The sequence below is a fragment of the Pseudophryne corroboree genome, chromosome 11 (assembly GCF_028390025.1).
Source record: "Pseudophryne corroboree isolate aPseCor3 chromosome 11, aPseCor3.hap2, whole genome shotgun sequence".
NCBI lineage: Eukaryota > Metazoa > Chordata > Amphibia > Anura > Myobatrachidae > Pseudophryne > Pseudophryne corroboree.
Genome location: NC_086454.1, coordinates 132678761 through 132702063, shown reverse-complemented (window position 1 = coordinate 132702063; position 23303 = coordinate 132678761). Strand labels below are relative to the sequence as shown.

Sequence of the window (23303 nt, the reverse complement as noted above, 5' to 3'; positions counted from 1 at the left end):
TTAATTACCCCTAATGAGTCTATTCCATTGGTTGCCCTAATCTGCCCTGATTCCCCTGGAGATAATGGCCACTTGTCCGCCATAGTGGGTACTAATACCAATATGTTTAGAAACTTAAAGCAATGGTGTGATAAACAAGACAGAGGAAATAATGAAGAGATGAGATCATCGATAGAACCAGAAACAGTTCACTGTAACTTTTTGGAAAGTCATCCCGATCGAATGGTTACCCCTTTGTCTACTGGGTCTCCGGGATATTACCACCAATTGAATCTGGAAGAGTGTTTTCATGGGAGTGATATTGATCAGCCACGAAAAAAACTACTAATGGAACAACTCATGTTAAGGGAAGATGTTTTTTCAAAAAGTGATTGGGATCTAGGGACTGCCTCGGGTGTTGAACATCATATCAGATTGACAAATAATACTCCATTCCGAGAGAGATCCAGGAGATTGGCTCCAGCTGATTTCGAAGACGTCAGGAGTCACCTTAGGAATTTGTTGGAAAATAATGTTATCGCTGATTCCGAGAGTCAGTATGCTTCACCTATTGTGGTTGCTCGGAAAAAGACCGGAGAAATTTGTCTATGTATAGACTATCGTACTCTTAACAATAGAACCGTGACTGATCAGTACACTGTACCTAAAGTAGACGAGGCTTTGGATTGCCTTCAAGGGAGCCAGTGGTTCTCCGTTCTTGATCTACGATGCGGGTACTATCAGATCCCCATGAGTAAGGAGGATAGAGCCAAAACCGCCTTCATCTGCCCTATTGGGTTCTACGAGTTCTTAAAGATGCCCCAAGGAATCAAGGGAGCACCGGCTACTTTCCAACGAACCATGGAACAAACTGTAGGTGACATGTGTTATCGGGAAGTATTAGTGTACCTAGACGATATCATTGTGTTTGGGAAAGATCTAGATGAACACAATGCCAGATTACTGAAAGTATTAGATCGTCTACGAGCCTGAGGGCTAAAGTTGTCAGCTGAAAAATGTAAACTGTGTAGATCTTCAGTTAAATATCTGGGACATGTGGTGAGTCGGAACGGAATAGCCACAGACCCAGATAAAGTGGCCACGGTGAAGAAATGGCCCCGACCCACCAACCTTAAAGAATTGAGGTCTTTTCTGGGTTTCTGCGGCTACTACCGGAAATTTGTAGAGCACTATTCCAAAATCGCTAAACCATTGACAGATTTAACCAGAGGATATCCGCCAGTCAATAAAGACCGAAGGAAGAAATCAGATGTAGACATGTCTTACCATAAGCCCCGAGAATTGTTTGGAAACAGGTGGACGGACCAGTGTGAGGAAGCATTTGTTACTCTGAAAGATCGCCTCACTAAATCTCCTGTGTTGGCATATGCTATACCTGATTTGCCTTACGAAGTACACATAGATGCCTCCTTAGACGGGCTTGGAGGAGTGTTGTACCAAAAACAAGAGCAACTATTGAGACCCATTGCCTATGTTAGTAGAGGAATTTCCAGTAGTGAAAGAAATTATCCAGTCCACAAGTTGGAATTTCTCGCATTAAAATGGGTGGTTAGCGAAAAATTGCACGACTATCTTTATGGAGCTCAATTCATTGTACAGACGGATAACAATCCACTTACTTATGTACAGACATCCGCTAAACTTGATGCCACTGGACACCGATGGCTTGCAGCCCTTACCAACTATGACTTCACTATCAAATATAGGCCAGGTATTAATAATCAGGCTGCGGATGCTTTATCTAGAATGCCTCATACGGAAGCTCCAGGAGGTGACTCTGATTGGATTGAAGTACCCGCTGGAGTAGTGAAAGGACTGTGCCGACATATTAGTATCACCAGAAATCAAGAAGTGGCTGCTGTATATGATATAGGAGCTTCTGAAATAGCTATTCCACCTTCCTATTGTAGATTAGGAAGGGTTGAACTGCAGGGGTTAGGGATAATAACCTCCGAACAACTAGCTCAAGAACAACGAAATGACCCCAATATTCTTCCTATTGTTCGGATTATCGAAGATCATACTTATCAGTTACATCGCTCTCAATTACCAACTAAGGCACAAGTATTGATGCGACAGTACAGGAAGTTAACTATTCTGAATGGGGTATTATATCGGAAAGTACTTAAGAAGGACGGAGGTACTAAAATGCAGATAGTATTACCAACCAAGTATCAGCAGATGGTGCTAGAAGCATTGCATGATCACCATGGTCACCTTGGGTATGATAAAACCCAGGGGTTGGTGTCCGATCGTTTTTTCTGGGCTCATATGAATCAGGATATAGAACGATTCTGTAGAACCTGCGGGAATTGTATTCTCCGAAAAAAATTACCTATATCTACCGTTCCATTAGTTAATATCACCAGCACGGGACCTATGGAATTAGTATGCATCGATTTTCTCACCTTAGATGGCCCTGGCAGATCAGACTGTCATATTCTTGTAGTAACTGACCATTTCACGAGGTATGCCCAAGCCTACTTAACTGTGAACCAGACTGCAATAACTGTGGCAAGAACATTGTGGGAGAAATTCTTTGTACATTACGGGTTGCCAGCAAGGATTCATTCCGATCAAGGTCGCGAATTTGAGAGTAAAGTAATTCGAGAACTGTGTCATTGCTGTGGTATAACTAAATCCCGCACTACCCCTTATCATCCCCAAGGAGACCCTCAGCCTGAGCGATTTAACAGAACTTTATTAAACATGTTGGGTACATTAGACTCTAAAAGAAAATCCAACTGGCGGAAATATATTGCTCCTTTAGTGCATGCATATAATTGCACTCGGAACGACACTACCGGATACACCCCATATTATCTCATGTTCGGTCGGGAGGCCAGATTGCCCATAGACATTTGTTTAGGAACTCGGAATAATTCTGGTTCAAATATATCTCACAGCCAGTATGTGAGACAACTTCGTCAACAATTGCGAGAAGCCTATCAACTAGCTGAAAGTGCTGCCCGGAAAATGTGTGACAGAAACAAAGATTATGTTGATGGACACATTAAGGAACACATATTAAAGTCTGGAGATCGAGTGCTGATTAGAGCTCTGGGGTTACCTCGAAAGCAAAAGTTACAGTATAAATGGAAACCCACTCCTTATATAGTATTGAGACAGCTCCCTAACATTCCAGTATACCAACTCGCCCCAGCGAATGGACATGGAAATATGGTCACTTACCATAGAAAACATTTACTCCCTATTGCTCAGGACATTAGATGGGAAAATACTGTATCGTGTCCTATGGAAGATAATGAAGTTGAAAGCATTGGTACACAGAAAATTAACTCTCAGAGTCAGAGAACAGAAGATGAAGAGATTGAGGATGACTCTAATGCAGGATATTATTATTGGGATAGTGAACCTTGGGGATCCCAAACCCATGTATTGGATTCATATACTGGGGGACAAGAAAAAATACCCTCTTCATGTAATAGGGTAGAACAGGATAGTATTGGAAGCCATGATGGTAATGGAATTGAATCACTATGTGAAATAACAGAAGTTCCTGAACAAATCCATTTGGGTAATATGGGAGAAGGAGTTATTCCTGAACCACCACCTATGTCACCTAGGCCTCAAAGGGTTAAGAGGGCACCTAGAATACTCACCTATGACCAGTTAGGCACGCCAACTGAAATTCCCTTGATATTGCAACCCCATATGGTGATGTCATGGCCATATTTTGGATGGAGTGTACCTGGTAATACTTAGAATGACCCTGGGAATGTAAATGTATGTGGTGAAATCCAGTTAACTTTAAAAAAGTGTAAATGTACTCACCAGGGGGAGAGTGTAGCCCAGTAAAAAATAAATAAATAAATGTTGCCTGAGGATTACAATATGTATATATATATATATCCCTATATACTAACTATTTAATTCCTGAGTAAATGTATGAAATATGCATTATTCTATTTAATGCCGTTGTAAATATATGAACTATATGTAAATTGGTTAATGCAACCCTTGTCATGTATATATATATATATTGAAGGGTTGATGGTGGGGAGCAGTGAGGGTGAACTGTGCAGCTTTTAATTGGTGATGTGGTACTGTGGCACGAGCTGGACTCCAGAGAAGCTTCCAGGAGCTCTCGTGCTGCTCATTCTTATGCCCGGATTGAGAGAGCCGTTGAACCCAGCTCGTGAAGGAAGCGGGAGAGAGAGCCGCGAGGACGGGTGCCTGAGGAGAGACGGAGGGAGAGGAACGACGAAGGGGCAGTGAATGCTACCTGGAGTGACTGACGCACCTGAATTGATCCGGAGTTTGGAGTGAAGGACTCCGGTGTGCGTATCGGTTGCTCCGGTGGCGTGTGGAGAACTGTCCGAGTGGCCATAACAGTAGTGAGCAGCAGTGTGACTTGAAGCGGCTGTTCCCGCTTGACGGAGCGGAGGAGGAGGCTGGTGACGGAAGGAGACGCTGGCGGCGTCATCGATGAGGTACCCGGAGTATACTCCCTCCCGGCTGGGCGGATCATAGGCGGCACTATACAATATACCATCCCCAAAGAGGGAGGTATGATGACAGAACCAGAGTACCAGATATATTACTGATGAGCCGGTAACAGCCATTCCCCTGTAGTGTTCTCTTCAGCAATTCAGCCCAGAGTCAGTCCTGTCATTGACTATTAAACTAAGGATAATAACTGCCTCAGCATTGTCAGGGACAATTAGTACTGTACTCAGATGTGCCTCAGCCCTCCTCATCATTATCATAGATACGCAGTATAATACACATATAATGCCCTCAGTGTATTCAACTCAGTGTTTATGTTATAGACTTTTAACGCACCTTGTACTGAGGAAATAAACGGTGTGACTGCCCACATTTATCAGCACTATATTACCCAGTATTACTGGATACCCAACGCTGCAATAGTTCGGTCAGAACTAGTCGGACTATTCATTCAGTCTGTCAGTAGTTTCGCCAGTGGAATAGCACCATGGTAATTCATTAGCAATCATCACATTCTGAGGAAATTATTGCTTGATTCGCAGCTTCAGTAATAAGTTACTACAGGGACGCAGATATATGTATAATTAGCATCCAATACTAAAACCCGGAGTATATGAGTTCCCGTACCAAGCACTCTGAAAGTCTACACTACCCTCGTTATGTTATTATATGCTCCGAACTGTCTCCTAATGGAATATCTCTTTCCGAGCTTTTCTCTAACCAAAGTAATTGGGGGAGAAAGATCCTAAAGTGGTTCTGTATCACCTCCAAGGGAGATATAGATATTTTGAGAAAGTCCTATGCCCCAGTTGTGTGAGCCAGTGTGGAATAACGAGTAGAATAGTTCATATTAATCATCTTGACTATTATAATAAAGGTGGTAACCCCAACATAGCCATCTTGCATTTATAGATACGCCTGTGCATGTAATATTAAACTGCTAATACATAATCTGTGGGCTCTCAATAGGCATTTGATACCTCCCGAACAGTATCCTTGTATAATCCTGACAAGGACTATCCTGGAAAAGTTACAAAATGGGGTTCATGTAGATGGAAATCTCGTATAAAGGTACAATAATCACCAGTCCAGTGATTATTTAGCTAAGAAGACCTCAGGAATACAAAAGAAAAAAAAAACTGGGCCCCAACAGTGCACCAACGACATCCAACTGGTATACCCAACGCTTAAGCTTCATACTGTATTGGGACTGATAATATTATAGTCAATTTAGTGATAATCTATATGATGACCCTAGTTAAATTAATTTGTTGTATGGTATAGTATATAATATTCCATGTATATTACTATATGTTGGTAAATTATATTATTGTTTTGCGAGTAATGATTCCAATTGCCCATAAACATTAGTACGGTACCCTGAACTTAAATTTAAGAAGTGTTTATTCTGTGAAGAAAGGAAATGAGAAAGTAATAAAGTTCTACTACTAAATACTTACCGTTTAAGGGGATGATTTGTCTCAGTCATCTGAAGATCAGAACCTGAAAAACACAAGAATATATAACAGGTAAATACAACATCTTAACTACCCCCCCCCCCCCCCCCGAGACTGTAAATATATCACTACGTGTCTCAGCTTTCCCAAGCAAGCCTGGGGTGGATCTATCATTGCTTGGGTGGAGGCACTCTGTCATATGTATTAAGTAACCCCTGGAGGTGAAAAAAGGGTTACACTCTCAACAGATGGCTCAACAATAACCCTTTAGTTAACAATAACTATATACAAGTATTGCAGACAATCCGCACTTGGGATGGGCGCCCAGCATCCACTACGGACTACGAGAAATAGAATTACCGGTGAGTAAATTCTTATTTTCTCTAACGTCCTAGTGGATGCTGGGAACTCCGTAAGGACCATGGGGATTATACCAAAGCTCCCAAACGGGCGGGAGAGTGCGGATGACTCTGTAGCACCGAATGAGAGAACTCCAGGTCCTCCTCAGCCAGGGTATCAAATTTGTAGAATTTTTCAAACGTGTTTGCCCCTGACCAAGTAGCTGCTCGGCAAAGTTGTAAAGCCGAGACCCCTCGGACAGCCGCCCAAGATGAGCCCACCTTCCTTGTGGAATGGGCATTTACAGATTTTGGCTGTGGTATGCCTGCCACAGAATGTGCAAGCTGAATTGTACTACAAATCCAGCGAGCAATAAACTGCTTAGAAGCAGGAGCACCCAGCTTGTTGGGTGCATACAGGATAAACAGCGAGTCAGAGTTTCTGACTCCAGCCGTCCTGGAAACATATATTTTCAGGGCCCTGACAACGTCTAGCAACTTGGAGTCCTCCAATTCACTAGTAGCCGCCGGCACCACAATAGGCTGGTTCAGGTGAAACGCTGACACCACCTTAGGAAGAAATTGGGGACGAGTCCTCAATTCTGCCCTATCCATATGGAAAATCAGATAAGGGCTTTTACATGATAAAGCCGCCAATTCTGACACTCGCCTGGCTGAAGCCAAGGCCAATAACATGACCACTTTCCACGTGAGATATTTTAGATCCACGGTTTTTAGTGGCTCAAACCAATGTGATTTTAAGAAAACTCAACACCACGTTGAGATCCCAAGGTGCCACACGGGGCACAAACAGGGGCTGAATATGCAGCACTCCTTTCACAATGCCTGAACTTCAGGTACTGAAGCTAATTCTTTTTGAAAGAAAATCGACAGAGCCGAGACCTGTACTTTAATGGAGCCTAGACTTAGGCCCATATTCACTACTGCTTGCAGGAAATGTAGAAATCGACCTAGTGGAAATTCCTCTGTTGGGGCCTTTTTGGCCCCGCACGATGCAACATATTCCCGCCACCTGCGGTGATAATGCTTTGCCGTAACATCTTTCCTGGCTTTAATAAGCGCAGGAATGACTTCTTCCGGAATACCCTTTTCCTTCAGGATCCGGCGCTCAATCGCCATGCCGTCAAACGCAGCCGCGGTAAGTCTTGGAACAGACAGGGCCCCTGCTGAAGCAGGTCCTGTCTGAGCGGCAGAGGCCATGGGTCCTCTGATATCATTTCCTGAAGTTCCGGGTACCAAGCCCTTCTTGGCCAATCCGGAACCACGAGTATCGTTCTTACTCCTCACCATCTTATTATTCTCAGTACCTTTGGTATGAGAGGCAGAGTAGGGAACAGATAAACCGACTGGTACACCCACGGTGTCACTAGAGCGTCCACAGCTAACGCCTGAGGGTCCCTTGACCTGGCGCAATATCTCTTTAGCTTTTTGTTGAGGCGGGACGCCATCATGTCCACCTGTGGCCTTTCCCAACGGTTTACCAACAGCAGGAAGACTTCTGGATGAAGTCCCCACTCTCCCGGGTGTAGGTCGTGTCTGCTGAGGAAGTCTGCTTCCCAGTTGTCCACTCCCGGAATGAACACTGCTGACAGTGCTAGTACGTGATTTTCCGCCCATCGGAGAATCCTTGTGGCTTCTGCCATTGCCATCCTGCTTCTTGTGCCGCCCTGTCGGGTCACATGGGCGACTGCCGTGATGTTGTCTGACTGTATCAGTACCGGCTGGTTTTGAAGCAGGGGTCTTGCCTAATTTATATGTAGGGAAGTCTCCTGACTTGACCATAGGCCCTGGAAGTTTCTTCCCTGTGTGACTGCTCCCCAGCCTTGAAGGCTGGCATCCGTGGTCACCAGGACCCAGTCCTGTATCCCGAAACTGTGGCCCTCTAGAAGATGAGCACCCTGCAGCCACCACAGTAGAGACACCCTGGTCCTTGGAGACAGGGTTATCATTTGATGCATTTGAAGATGCGATCCCGACCACTTATCTAAGAGGTCTCACGGGAAGGTCCTCGCATGGAACCTGCCGAATGGAATTGCTTCGTATGAAGCCACCATTTTTCCCAGGACTCGTGTGCAACGATGCACCGATACCCTTTTTGGTTTTAGGAGGTCTCTGACTAGAGATGACAGCTCCTTGGCTTTCTCCTGCGGGAGAAACACTTTTTTCTGTTCTGTGTCCAAAATCATCCCCAGGAACAGTAAGCGAGTGGAAGGAACCAGCTGTGACTTTGGAATGTTCAGAATCCAGCCATGCTGTTGTAGCACCTCCTTCTTTCTAAGGGCTCAGGAGAGCCCCTAGTGTGCATCCAACCTCGGCCGGGCACAAGATCTAACTGAGGCTTGGAGGAGGGTCATAGTGGGAGGAGCCAGTGCACACCAGGTAGTCATAAATCTTTCTAGAGTGCCCAGCCTCCTTCGGAGCCCGCTATTCCCCCAGTCTCCTGCGGAGCCGCTATTCCCCATGGTCCTTTCGGAGTCCCCAGCATCCACTAGGACGTTAGAGAAAAATAAAAAAAAATAATACTTACAATCCCCGCTCCTGCTTCCCGACCGCTGCTGCCCCCCGTCTCCGGCCGCAGGCGCCGCTCCCCGGATCTATAAGAGAGACGTCACAACGTCTCTCCCATAGCACCGCATAGACACTAGAGGTCAATTATGACCTCTAGCGTCTATGTGCCGCTCCCACAATGCAGTGCGGGTGCACGATGACGCCATCGCGCACCACACAGCACCAGTAGCGGATCTTGCCACGGCGGCGGCGCCCTCCAGAAGGCGGCGCCCCGGGCAAAAATCCTGCTTGCCCGTAGCAAGATCCGCTACTGCTCGGGATGCCACTTTTGGTATTCTGACCGTGTATGTCTGTATAATGATTCAACTCACCCCAGTACACTTAGTGGCCACCTGCTATCTCCCCTCTGGGAGGTGTGTGTGTGAGGGGGGAGGAGCTTGCAGGTTAGGGGGCACTAGGCTGAAGGTTTGCCCAGGGTGCAGAGAGATCTTGCACCGGCCCTGCATGTGCCCAGCAGTATACCTGAATGTGTCCCCTGAGCGTTCCTGTGGTTGTATCCATGGCATGTGCCCAGCAGTATACCTGGATATGTATCCCCTGAGTGTACCTATATTCAGCAGTATACCTGAATACACATCCCCAGTAAATAACAGAATTCATGTGCTCAGCAGTATACCCGGATGCATAAGCCCAGCAGTATACTCTGATACATGTGCCCAGCCGTGGGGAATAATTCCCCAGCATTGTACCTGGATATAACACCCACATCGTGAATCGGTATATAATTCCTCAAATTGAACGGATCCCCTGGTATCCATTTCCCCAGCAGTATCCCTGGATATAATGCCCATACAGTTTACCTGTAGCCGGCATGTACCCAGCAGTTTACCTGGATGATCCATGCCCCCACCAGCGTTCCTGGCTATTTAAATGTTGCCAACTCTATATCATTTAAAGCCAGCCTATCATCACAACCATCAACATGAGGGCAGAGTTAGAACGCTACGTAATATTAGTTACCACGTGACTTTTGTTATGTTGTAATTAACTAACTTTTAATTAGCTGCGAAAACTGTCACTCACAGTGGAAAGAAGGAGGGCTTCCAGGTGTGCACGGACAGGCGTGGCTGCTCTGCCTTAGCTACGCCCACTCCAGTGTCTGGGCGTAGTTTGCACAGGTGAGGGGAGAAGCCGCCGATTGCAGCAACTTCAGGAAGGGATCAGCCTGCGCCCGAGCAGTATAGGTGCACTATAGCATTTACATCTGCGGGATATGAACTATATACCGGGACACCACGTACATACATGCAATATAGGAACATGGTAGATCATAGCGCCGTATTCAATGCTTGATAAGGGGACACACAAAACACACTGCTGGAAGAATCTTTTACTTTTAAGGAGGTGAGTGAGTGATATAGAAGCAGTGGTGGGAATTACTGTATTTTAATTTGTATGAGGCAGTGAGTTTGTGGCTCTATTCTTGTAAGAAGACTCGCCATAATCTTCCCTGACAATGTGGGTTGTTCACACTGTGTGACAAGTAAGGGAAGCTCATTGTGTCACTATGAGCTTGTGTCAATCACAAAGCCCCAGAGCTGCTGTATGTCAGTGTTACAATCTGTATGCATTGTGCATTGTATAGAAATGTGTATGCATGACGCCTGGGGAGAGAGTGGCTGGGTGTATGGGTGACACATAGGGTATGTCTTTCTGTCACTGCTAATGGATGCTGTTTATGGTAGAGATATAAATACTGTACTGTTTATGTACGGATGATTATTTTGAAAAGTGTGTGTGAATCTCAAATGGTGTGACCGCTTTCACATTGCACCCACAATTAATACATAAGTCCGTTGTACAAAGGGTCATACATTTTAAGTTAAATCAAAAGCGTCAAAATTTATATTTGCACAAAAATACATCCACATCATTGTAGGTAAGCACCAAATTGTAAGTCGGTAAGAGAACGTACACTATTATTTTAAATAATCCGTATTCCATGCTGGAAAACATTTCAGTCTGCTGCTAATTTTTCCATTACTATTTATATATGCAATTGAGGCAATCGTATTGGGGTATAGCATTCTGAGGACACCTACAAGGGGGGTTTCAGGTTAGAGGAGATACAAAGACACTTCAAAGGAGCATTAGTCCATCTTCAAGACTTGATACAGTCATTGAGAAAGTTAGGCCAGAGTGTCCTTGCATTGGGGATACCCTCTTCTGGGGTGAAATTTACTGGGTCATTCCCAGTTCTCCTGAACAACAAATTGATAAAGGGCAGCTCTCAGGATGTCGGTGGAGAAGAGACTGAAGGAACTTGAGGACATGTTTCTCAGAGGCCCATACGGAACTGGCTGTGACTCATTAAGCGTGGAGACCCTTCTAGATGTACTCATCTGCCTGTGTCAGGAATGCAATGCAGCACCTCTCCGACGGGACAAGAACGTGACCGAATTCCTGGCATGGGGTAAGGCCTGATTTTTGTTATTCATTGTAACCTGTGTGTAGATGACATGGCTTTTTATAGACATCTGGATAATGTTGACATTACTCGGAAACCTTTTTGGATAATATCGAAATAATTTCTGAACAAACATGCTACAGTGTTAGGGTTGGGTGTTGTCTATTAATATATAACCTTTAGTAAACTCAGGGCTACTGGGAAGAAGAAGAAAAAAGCAAAGAAAACCTCAAAGTACTAATTTGGATATAAACTTATGAAATTTGTAATTACACAAATCACACCAAGGCGGAATGGTAAGAGTATCTCAAGTTAGATGATATTATTATTATTATTATTATTATTATTTATTTTTTGACAACATTCCAATAAACTACATGTTCAGGATCTTTCTTTATATTATTCAGAGGTACCCAAATAATGTCAATTTGGTGATTAACATTTTTTTTTATATATTGTGTGTAATAAATTAGTTTTTGTTTGACATTTTTTTTCAAAGTCTTTTCATCAGTGTGCTTCATTACTATATACCACACAAGGATTATTTTTCTTCTATATGTACTTGTCTGTGTTGAATTTAATATTCCTGATATGGTAATTGTCAGCAATATAGTTATACTGTTGCCAATTTGCTACTATTGGGCTGTGCAAGATCCTATAGAGCGATTCTCCGTGATGCACGGGACAGATACACAAATTCAAATGACATACCAAGATTGTAGTGGGGCTTAAGTTATAGGGTAAGGCATTGCCACTAAGCAATTACGTTTTTATATAACCACAATTTCTTAACTGACCATTTTAAAAGGACATTTTTTTTAAAAGCGTGTGATGCACGGGACTTTATGTTCACTTTCTGGAGAATCACCCTGTACAGATAGCATGCTGTATTGCATTGATCACCTGTGCCCACACTTCTCATTCTGGTATCTATTATCATTGCGGCAGTTTAAAAATAAATGTATTGTTTTTCTGTGATGTCTCAGCTTACTAAGGGGTAAATCAAAGCAGCCGATAGGGTGTGACATTCTGTCATGCTGTGACATCATTGTCACCCAACCTATCTCCTGACCACAGCTTCTTGGTATCGGTATCTTTGAAATTCCCTTTGGTTTAGACTTGTCTATCTGCCTTCTTACACCTTGTAATTGTTTCTTATACTTGTTCATTTTGGTTTGGAGTCTCTTCATGTGTCTCACATCAGGATACCAATTTTATGTCTGTAGAAAAAAATATTAGGTAGTAATTTTTTGTGATCTATTTTTTCTACTTGTAAATTGTTTAAAGCAATTTGTGTAGGAGCCAATAAAAATGACTTTGCTATGGATTCATATTGGTAATATGTTCTATATTAATATTCCACTCCATAATAATGCTCTTAGATTTATAATGTTGTCAAATTTATAAAACAAAAATGATGCTGACTCTCTCAGTAATGCCGCTTTCAGATCGCAAATCTTGGGTCGCACCCGGGAATGGGAAATAGGTCCTTCCCGGTTGCGACCCAGCGTTAGACCAAGAGAACTGGCTTCCCGGAATGGCAATTTGCCGGGTCGAGTTGCCATCGGGGGCGGGGACCGTGGCGGCATCCGGGGCGGGTGCGGAGGCAGCGCTGGGTGATGAGATCCTCTCCGCGCCGCCTCTTTCTATGCTGTGAACATGTACCGGGTCGCATCAACCCAGGTAACCCGTTCACACTGCTCCTGACCTGGGAATAATTCTTCTTTATTCCTGGGTCTGGCGACCCGGGAGTGACCCTTTTTAGAGAACATTCAATGAATGATGACTGGGAGCAACGAATTGGGGTTACACACTATACCATGTGTACAATATATTGTTGCGATCTGTGTTGAAACAATATGTTGGACGATAGATCGTATAGTGTGTACCTGGCTTTAGGTTATATGGGGGAGTCGGGGACCTTGGACTGCAAACCCAAATTCCAAACAAAGAAAATGAGAAATGTTATCATACTGAAACTTGTAGTTCCATAGAGAGAGAGAGAAAATGCAGATGCACGCTATATAGTAACAAGCACTGCTAATCAGAATAATTATAATAAACTCTGCACTCTAACGTCCAAAAAATATATGGGCCTAACAACCAACATCCAGGTGACCTAATCTGGTGGGTCCCTAACACTAAGGCTCAAATCCAGGGCACGGGACCCCACAAAGTCAGCACAAATCGAGCTGCCTCAAGGCACCACACTAACGAGACGATAAAGGGTTAGTAAGTGTTAACATTCTAATTAATACCTCTCACCTATGTAACACTCCTTAACAGATAGCTTATGCTTCTTACTAATTAACACTTAATAAAACTTTAGCCTCTCACTAGTGTGGTACCTTTTGGGCGGCTGGATTTGTGCTGACTTGGTGGGGTTTCATGCCCTGGACTTGAATCTTATATCCTTTTTTATTTTGACTATATAGTCAAAATCACAAGGAAAGTTAGTGGAAATTGCAAGGTGTTAGGAGCTCGCGATACCGATTCGATCCCGATGTCGGTCCCACGGGGTCGGTATCAGGGGCTGGCTGGCAACTTTTATCCTGGGGGGCAAGTCCAGAGCACTGGCCCATAAGTAATGGTGCCATCTTAAATTGGAGTTGTTTTTTTGTTTTGTTTAAAAAATATTTATTAATAAAAAAATGAGGCCTGGTGTAAATTATCCCAAAGGTACTTTATTATAAATTTGTCAGTGCGGCCGCGGCTTCAGCAGAGCTGTGTAGTGCAGGGGTGGCCAACCAGTCAGTGGCAAAGAGCCAGAAAAGATCTGTAGTCAAGGGTAAGAGCCATATCATATAGTTGTCACAAAGCCACACCCCATTTTTATGCGCACACCTTTCGGTTTGTAGGAGTATGACCTTGTGTCATAACCCCATTTTTAGTCATGTTGTACAGTGCCACATACAAATAAAGCACCTGTACAGTGCCACATACATATAAAAATGCCAAAAAATGGGTGCCTGCACAGTGCCAGATACATATATGCCCCCACTGTGCCAGATACATATATGCCCCCACAGTGCCAGATATACCCCCAGTGCCAGAAACACATGTGCCCCCAGTGCCAGATATGCCCCCAGTGTAAGATACACATGTCCCCACACTGCGCCTCCCCAAGTGCTGCTCTGCTCAGTCTGCTGCTTGTGAGGGGAGGAGAGCGTAGCGTGCGCCTCTCCTGCCCCTCAGTCTCCACTCTCCGGCGGCTTTGATTCGCTCTAATTAGGAGCCGGTCCATGAGCTAATCAGAGTTTGCGAACCGGCGGCTGATGGCTGCCGGTCCGTGATCTCTGATTGGCTCACGGGCCGGCACACGGCATTGCAGATTAGGGCAGCGGGAGGCGTCGTGGGAGCTTATGAGCCGCATGCGGAGATAGATCCGCATGCGGCTTGAGAGCTGCAGGTTGGCCACCGCTGGTGTAGTGGAAGGTGGCGGCCGGCCCGTGACCCTTGGCAGTAGCATGGTCCGGGGGGCACATGGCACCCTGCCCCACAGGCCAGCCCGCCTGTAGTCGGTATCGCAAGGCTAAATAGACTGTGCAGGCAAGTCAATCTAGACTATCTAGTGTACTATCTAGTACAAAGTATAGTCAAAATTGGCACTTAAGGGAGCAATCTGACTAGATTTGTTTAGAAATTAGCTAAACATCGCTCCGTGTGTAGGGGTGCCGGCGACAGTGATGCGTGATCCCGCGCATCGCTATCGCCGGTGCTAGATTGTGCATGCATGCACAATCTAGCAGGTCGCTCAGTTCACCGCTGGTTGAAATGAGCGCCCCCTGTGTCTGTCCACCCCTCACTCAGCACATCGCGCTGTACTGAGCGGAGGGAGAGATGTCTGCTGAGCGGTCTGTGCTAGACGGCCCTTTAGTCAAAATCGTATATAGTCAAAATCGCTGCTTCTGGGCTCTGGGGGAGTTCAATGGAAATTGCATAGTCAAAATCAGGCATAGCAAGGATCTCGCTGTGTGCATCTACGTTTAGTGTTAGAGACCCTCCGGATTAGGTCACCTGGACGTTGGTTGGTGAGTTCATATATTTTTGCCCCAAAATTATGGCAAGTGCCTCGATTTTGCTCTATGTTAGATTGCAGAGTTTATTATAATTATTCTGATTAGCAGTGCTTGGTACTATAGAGTGTGCATCTGCATTTCTTTCTTCCTGGCTTTAGGTCCCAGATACAACACCCAATCTCGATTTTGCCACTGTACACTCTCTTCTAAATTGGACTGGTGATTGGCGATCTGGTCTCCTGATTTTCTGCCGGATTGGATGAAACCAGAGGTTGTGTAATGGTGTGTACACACGGTGAGATATTTTCTTACGATTTTGACTATATAGTCAAAATCGTAAGAAAAGTTATAGGCCCTACACACTGGGCGATAATACTCAAAGATATGAACGATCTCGTTCATTAATGAACGAGATACCATTCATATCTTTGAGTGTGGAGGCAGCAACGATGCTCATTCATTGCTGGTGCCCCGTCGCCTGTGCATGCAGGCCAATATGGAAGATCTCGTCCATATTTGCCTGCACTTCTATGGAGCCAGGTGACGGGGGGAGTGAAGAAACTTCACTCCCCCCGGCACTGCCCCCGCCGCCGGGTCGGCCGTATCTGCCGTCGGGCAGCTCGGCGGCGGATCGCTCAATGTGTAGGGCCCATTAGTGCAGATCGCAAGGTGAAAGTCACCTTGCGATCCCGATTCGATGCTGATGCGCGGTCCCGCGCGGTCGGCATCGAAAGCCTAGATAAACTGTGCAGGCAAGTCAATTTTGACTTTCTCTCTATAGAAGAGATAGTCAAAAGTGACACTTAGCCAAAATCGCACATAGGCGGTCATTCCGAGTTGTTCGCTTGTTGCCGATTTTCGCTATGCTGCGATTTGTTGCAAAATGCGCATACGCAAGGCACGCAGGGCGCATGCGCTTAGTTATTTAACTAAAAACTTAGTAGATTTGCTGTGGATCCTGTGGCGCTTTTCAGTCGCACTGCTGATCGGTGAGTGATTGACAGGAAAGGAGCGTTTTCCGGGAGTGTGCTAAAAAACGCAGGCGTGTCAGGGAAAAACACGGGAGTGTCTGGAGAAACGGGGGAGTGGCTGGCCGAACACAGGGCGTGTTTGTGACGTCAAACCAGGAACTAAACGGACTGAGCTGATCGCAATCTGTGAGTAGGTCTGGAGCTACTCAGAAACTGCAAGGAATTATTTATTAGCAGTTCTGCTAATCTTTCATTCGCTATTCTGCTAAGCTAAGATACACTCCCAGAGGGCGGCGGCCTAGCGTGTGCAATGCTGCTAAAAGCAGCTAGCAAGCGAACAACTCGGAATGAGGGCCATAGTCAGTATTGCAAGCACACTCATTATTTGCTTGCAATGCCGACCTAGCCCCTGTCGCATAGTGAGAATCGGGCATAGCCCGAATCTCACCGTGTGTATGGGCCTTTAGCGTACACACACTCTATCAATGTCTGACCAACTGGTAGGTCAGAGGCTGGATTGGATGAGAATTGGACAAGTGTGTTCCTAGCTTTACTCTTTGCTGTCATTGAAGCTAATTAACTAACCCAAGTTCAAGGAGCCATTGGCAATGAGTAGGGATCTGTCTAATTAACATTAGACCGCAGGTTCTCAAACTCTGTCCTCAGGACCCCACTGAGTGCATGTTTTGCAGGTCTCCTCACAGAATCGCAAGTGAAATAATTGACTCCACCTGCAGACCTTTTAAAATGTGTCAGTGAGTAATTAATACACCTGTGCACCTGCTGGGTGACCTGCAAAACATGCACTGTGTGGGGTCCTGAGGACCGAGTTTGAGAACCTGTGGTCTAATGTTAATTGGACAGATCCATACTCATTGCTGATTGGTTACAAAAACTTAGTCAAGCGTTGTTATCTAGCTACATGAGGGAGGCACAACATTTTTGGTACTCATTTAAAGGTAGCCACAATAAATCTTACTTAAACATGCAAAATACATAGATTTGACTACAGATAAAGAGCAACCTATTTCCAGGTATCCCATAATTGTCTATATTGTTAAAAAAAAAAAAATCCTATGGAGACAGCTATGACCCCATGTGTTGTAGATTTGACCTCCGTCACCCCAGTGGTGGATTTCCCACTAGGCACTTGTCTAGGGGCAGCACAGCAGGCCGCTCACTTGCCCGTCACCAGAGCCACTGATCCGTTTTTTTTATGCAGCACCAGCAAGGGATGGGATGGAGGTCGCAGATGGTGATTTGCGTGCAGCGGTTACATCACACACATTTATAGACCACTGCAAGAAAATGGATTTGGACACAAATCCTCTTTGTACCACATTTATGCACTTAACTTGAGAGCTCGTTGTTATTCAGTTACAATACCCTTTATTAAATAACACATTTCAATATACTGCCATACCCAGGATTCAAACCTATAACCTGTTGAATTCTACTCAAACACCCTACTCATTGAGCTATTTGACCCTGCATAAAAACTATGAACACTATATGAAACTACTGGTATTTTGTAAAAAAATAATCAGCATTGTAATTGAACAGATGTATGTAGTATGCAGCCACACACTACATAAATCTGCTCAGCCGCAATGCTGATCATTTTTTCACAAAGTACAAGGTAAGCTACAAATAGTTAGAATTCTCTAGCTTAGAATTATCTACCTTTCTATGCAAGGGCAGATAGCTCAATGACTAGAGGAATAAATAAAGGACAGTGGGGCAGATGTAAGAACGTGCTCTATGTGCTTTTTGCACATAGCACACTCTAACTCCCGCTGTTACCGCATCACAGTTATGTATGATGCGGCTCACAGCGGGAGTTTAAGACAAACGTAATGCGCATGGGGCCGCTTCGTCTGGTGCGCTTTGCTGTGTGTTGGCGTCGGCTACCTGATGTATGATGTGGGTGGCCACGCTTTACCGCTCGTTACTCCCCATCTGTGAGTTCGGCAGGTCAGGGCTGGCGCTGCAGCACTAGTTCTTCGTTGTGTGTGTGTGTGTGTGGTTTTTTTTTTATTATAACTTTATTGTCTGGCTACGGTGCCTGAGGGCTCCTCCGCGCAAGCGCCGGGTCACACAACAAGGCTCGCTGGGCGCTGTGGAAAAGGGACATGCGCGCTGCCATGCTCGCCTCAGGTCCCCGGAGTCCTTAAGATTCACGCATGTGCAGGGTGAGAGGCATGGTGGACGCTGGGAAGTGAGCACACTGCGCATGTGCAAGTCCACAACGAACACCGAAGAGTGGGGTGTGACTGCATAACGAATTCTTAAAGGGGCCGGAGCACCAATCATACATTATGGAGAAGGGTGAGTTCTAAACATCGCGATAATGCGGTGAAGTGCCAAGTAGTGATGAGCGCCTGAAATTTTTCGGGTTTTGTGTTTTGGTTTTGGGTTCGGTTCCGCGGCCGTGTTTTGGGTTCGACAGCGTTTTGGCAAAACCTCACAGAATTTTTTTTGTCGGATTCGGGTGTGTTTTGGATTCGGGTGTTTTTTTCAAAAAACCCTAAAAAACAGCTTAAATCATAGAATTTGGGGGTCATTTTGATCCCAAAGTATTATTAACCTCAAAAACCATAATTTCCACTCATTTTCAGTCTATTTTGAATATCTCACACCTCACAATATTATTTTTAGTCCTAAAATTTGCACCGAGGTCGCTGTGTGAATAAGATAAGCGACCCTAGTGGCCGACACAAACACCGGGCCCATCTAGGAGTGGCACTGCAGTGTCACGCAGGATGTCCCTTCCAAAAAACCCTCCCCAAACAGCACATGACGCAAAGAAAAAAAGAGGCGCAATGAGGTAGCTGTGTGAGTAAGATTAGCGACCCTAGTGGCCGACACAAACACCGGGCCCATCTAGGAGTGGCACTGCAGTGTCACGCAGGATGTCCCTTCCAAAAAACCCTCCCCAAACAGCACATGACGCAAAGAAAAAAAGAGGCGCAATGAGGTAGCTGACTGTGTGAGTAAGATAAGCGACCCTAGTGGCCGACACAAACACCTGGCCCATCTAGGAGTGGCACTGCAGTGTCACGCAGGATGTCCCTTCCAAAAAACCCTCCCCAAACAGCACATGACGCAAAGAAAAAAAGAGGCGCAATGAGGTAGCTGTGTGAGTAAGATTAGCGACCCTAGTGGCCGACACAAACACCGGGCCCATCTAGGAGTGGCACTGCAGTGTCACGCAGGATGTCCCTTCCAAAAAACCCTCCCCAAACAGCACATGACGCAAAGAAAAAAAGAGGCGCAATGAGGTAGCTGACTGTGTGAGTAAGATAAGCGACCCTAGTGGCCGACACAAACACCGGGCCCATCTAGGAGTGGCACTGCAGTGTCACGCAGGATGGCCCTTCCAAAAAACCCTCCCCAAACAGCACATGACGCAAAGAAAAAAAGAGGCGCAATGAGGTAGCTGACTGTGTGAGTAAGATAAGCGACCCTAGTGGCCGACACAAACACCGGGCCCATCTAGGAGTGGCACTGCAGTGTCACGCAGGATGGCCCTTCCAAAAAACCCTCCCCAAACAGCACATGACGCAAAGAAAAAAAGAGGCGCAATGAGGTAGCTGACTGTGTGAGTAAGATAAGCGACCCTAGTGGCCGACACAAACACCGGGCCCATCTAGGAGTGGCACTGCAGTGTCACGCAGGATGGCCCTTCCAAAAAACCCTCCCCAAACAGCACATGACGCAAAGAAAAAAAGAGGCGCAATGAGGTAGCTGACTGTGTGAGTAAGATAAGCGACCCTAGTGGCCGACACAAACACCGGGCCCATCTAGGAGTGGCACTGCAGTGTCACGCAGGATGTCCCTTCCAAAAAACCCTCCCCAAACAGCACATGACGCAAAGAAAAAAAGAGGCGCAATGAGGTAGCTGACTGTGTGAGTAAGATAAGCGACCCTAGTGGCCGACACAAACACCGGGCCCATCTAGGAGTGGCACTGCAGTGTCACGCAGGATGTCCCTTCCAAAAAACCCTCCCCAAACAGCACATGACGCAAAGAAAAAAAGAGGCGCAATGAGGTAGCTGACTGTGTGAGTAAGATAAGCGACCCTAGTGGCCGACACAAACACCGGGCCCATCTAGGAGTGGCACTGCAGTGTCACGTAGGATGGCCCTTCCAAAAAACCCTCCCCAAACAGCACATGACGCAAAGAAAAATAAAAGAAAAAAGAGGTGCAAGATGGAATTGTCCTTGGGCCCTCCCACCCACCCTTATGTTGTATAAACAAAACAGGACATGCACACTTTAACCAACCCATCATTTCAGTGACAGGGTCTGCCACACGACTGTGACTGATATGACGGGTTGGTTTGGACCCCCCCCAAAAAAGAAGCAATTAATCTCTCCTTGCACAAACTGGCTCTACAGAGGCAAGATGTCCACCTCATCATCATCCTCCGATATATCACCGTGTACATCCCCCTCCTCACAGATTATCAATTCGTCCCCACTGGAATCCACCATCTCAGCTCCCTGTGTACTTTGTGGAGGCAATTGCTGCTGGTCAATGTCTCCGCGGAGGAATTGATTATAATTCATTTTAATGAACATCATCTTCTCCACATTTTCTGGATGTAACCTCGTACGCCGATTGCTGACAAGGTGAGCGGCGGCACTAAACACTCTTTCGGAGTACACACTTGTGGGAGGGCAACTTAGGTAGAATAAAGCCAGTTTGTGCAAGGGCCTCCAAATTGCCTCTTTTTCCTGCCAGTATAAGTACGGACTGTGTGACGTGCCTACTTGGATGCGGTCACTCATATAATCCTCCACCATTCTTTCAATGGGGAGAGAATCATATGCAGTGACAGTAGACGACATGTCCGTAATCGTTGTCAGGTCCTTCAGTCCGGACCAGATGTCAGCATCAGCAGTCGCTCCAGACTGCCCTGCATCACCGCCAGCGGGTGGGCTCGGAATTCTGAGCCTTTTCCTCGCACCCCCAGTTGCGGGAGAATGTGAAGGAGGAGATGTTGACAGGTCGCGTTCCGCTTGACTTGACAATTTTCTCACCAGCAGGTCTTTCAACCCCAGCAGACTTGTGTCTGCCGGAAAGAGAGATCCAAGGTAGGCTTTAAATCTAGGATCGAGCATGGTGGCCAAAATGTAGTGCTCTGATTTCAACAGATTGACCACCCGTGAATCCTTGTTAAGCGAATTAAGGGCTCCATCCACAAGTCCCACATGCCTAGCGGAATCGCTCCGTGTTAGCTCCTCCTTCAATGTCTCCAGCTTCTTCTGCAAAAGCCTGATGAGGGGAATGACCTGACTCAGGCTGGCAGTGTCTGAACTGACTTCACGTGTGGCAAGTTCAAAGGGCATCAGAACCTTGCACAACGTTGAAATCATTCTCCACTGCGCTTGAGACAGGTGCATTCCACCTCCTATATCGTGCTCAATTGTATAGGCTTGAATGGCCTTTTGCTGCTCCTCCAACCTCTGAAGCATATAGAGGGTTGAATTCCACCTCGTTACCACTTCTTGCTTCAGATGATGGCAGGGCAGGTTCAGTAGTTTTTGGTGGTGCTCCAGTCTTCTGTACGTGGTGCCTGTACGCCGAAAGTGTCCCGCAATTCTTCTGGCCACCGACAGCATCTCTTGCACGCCCCTGTCGTTTTTTAAATAATTCTGCACCACCAAATTCAAGGTATGTGCAAAACATGGGACGTGCTGGAATTTGCCCAGATTTAATGCACACACAATATTGCTGGCGTTGTCCGATGCCACAAATCCACAGGAGAGTCCAATTGGGGTAAGCCATTCCGCGATGATCTTCCTCAGTTGCCGTAAGAGGTTTTCAGCTGTGTGCGTATTCTGGAAACCGGTGATACAAAGCGTAGCCTGCCTAGGAAAGAGTTGGCGTTTGCGAGATGCTGCTACTGGTGCCGCCGCTGCTGTTCTTGCGGCGGGAGTCCATACATCTACCCAGTGGGCTGTCACAGTCATATAGTCCTGACCCTGCCCTGCTCCACTTGTCCACATGTCCGTGGTTAAGTGGACATTGGGTACAGCTGCATTTTTTAGGACACTGGTGACTCTTTTTCTGAGGTCTGTGTACATTTTCGGTATCGCCTGCCTAGAGAAATGGAACCTAGATTGTATTTGGTACCGGGGACACAGTACCTCCAACAAGTCTCTAGTTGGCTCTGCAGTAATGATGGATACCGGAACCACGTTTCTCACCACCCAGGATGCCAAGGCCTCAGTTATCCGCTTTGCAGTAGGATGACTGCTGTGATATTTCATCTTCCTCGCAAAGGACTGTTGAACAGTCAATTGCTTGGTGGAAGTAGTAAAAGTGGTCTTACGACTTCCCCTCTGGGATGACCATCGACTCCCAGCAGCAACAACAGCAGCGCCAGCAGCAGTAGGCGTTACACGCAAGGATGCATCGGAGGAATCCCAGGCAGGAGAGGAATCGTCAGAATTGCCAGTGACATGGCCTGCAGGACTATTGGCATTCCTGGGGAAGGAGGAAATTGACACTGAGGGAGTTGGTGGGGTGGTTTGCGTGAGCTTGGTTACAAGAGGAAGGGATTTACTGGTCAGTGGACTGCTTCCGCTGTCACCCAAAGTTTTTGAACTTGGCACTGACTTATTATGAATGCGCTGCAGGTGACGTATAAGGGAGGATGTTCCGAGGTGGTTAACGTCCTTACCCCTACTTATTACAGCTTGACAAAGGGAACACACGGCTTGACACCTGTTGTCCGCATTTCTGTTGAAATAGTTCCACACCGAAGAGCTGATTTTTTTGGTATTTTCACCAGGCATGTCAACGGCCATATTCCTCCCACGGACAACAGGTGTCTCCCCGGGTGCCTGACTTAAACAAACCACCTCACCATCAGAATCCTCCTGGTCAATTTCCTCCCCAGCGCCAGCAACACCCATATCCTCCTCATCCTGGTGTACTTCAACACTGACATCTTCAATCTGACTATCAGGAACTGGACTGCGGGTGCTCCTTCCAGCATTGCAGGGGGCGTGCAAATGGTGGAAGGCGCATGCTCTTCACG

General features: G+C 46.1%; 1 protein-coding gene and 1 long non-coding RNA gene across 3 annotated transcripts in view; one reads left to right on the top strand and one right to left on the bottom strand.

Annotated features, from left to right (window-relative positions):
• The window catches only part of LOC134970015 (uncharacterized), a 35320-nt gene extending 25537 nt beyond the window's left edge, over positions 1 to 9783 (bottom strand). Inside the window, exons 1-2 of the long non-coding RNA XR_010189615.1 lie at positions 9684 to 9783; positions 5931 to 5973 (exon numbers count right to left, since the gene is read on the bottom strand). This is a non-coding gene — a long non-coding RNA (uncharacterized LOC134970015). The remainder of the gene's footprint in view (positions 1 to 5930; positions 5974 to 9683) is intronic.
• Positions 9784 to 9894: 111 nt separating this feature from the next.
• The window catches only part of CDC42BPG (CDC42 binding protein kinase gamma), a 388481-nt gene continuing 375072 nt past the window's right edge, over positions 9895 to 23303 (top strand). For both annotated transcript variants that reach the window (XM_063944811.1, XM_063944812.1), the window contains exon 1: positions 9895 to 11267. In XM_063944811.1, coding sequence (XP_063800881.1) covers positions 11090 to 11267 — 178 coding nt within the window. In that variant the 5' untranslated portion in view covers positions 9895 to 11089. The remainder of the gene's footprint in view (positions 11268 to 23303) is intronic.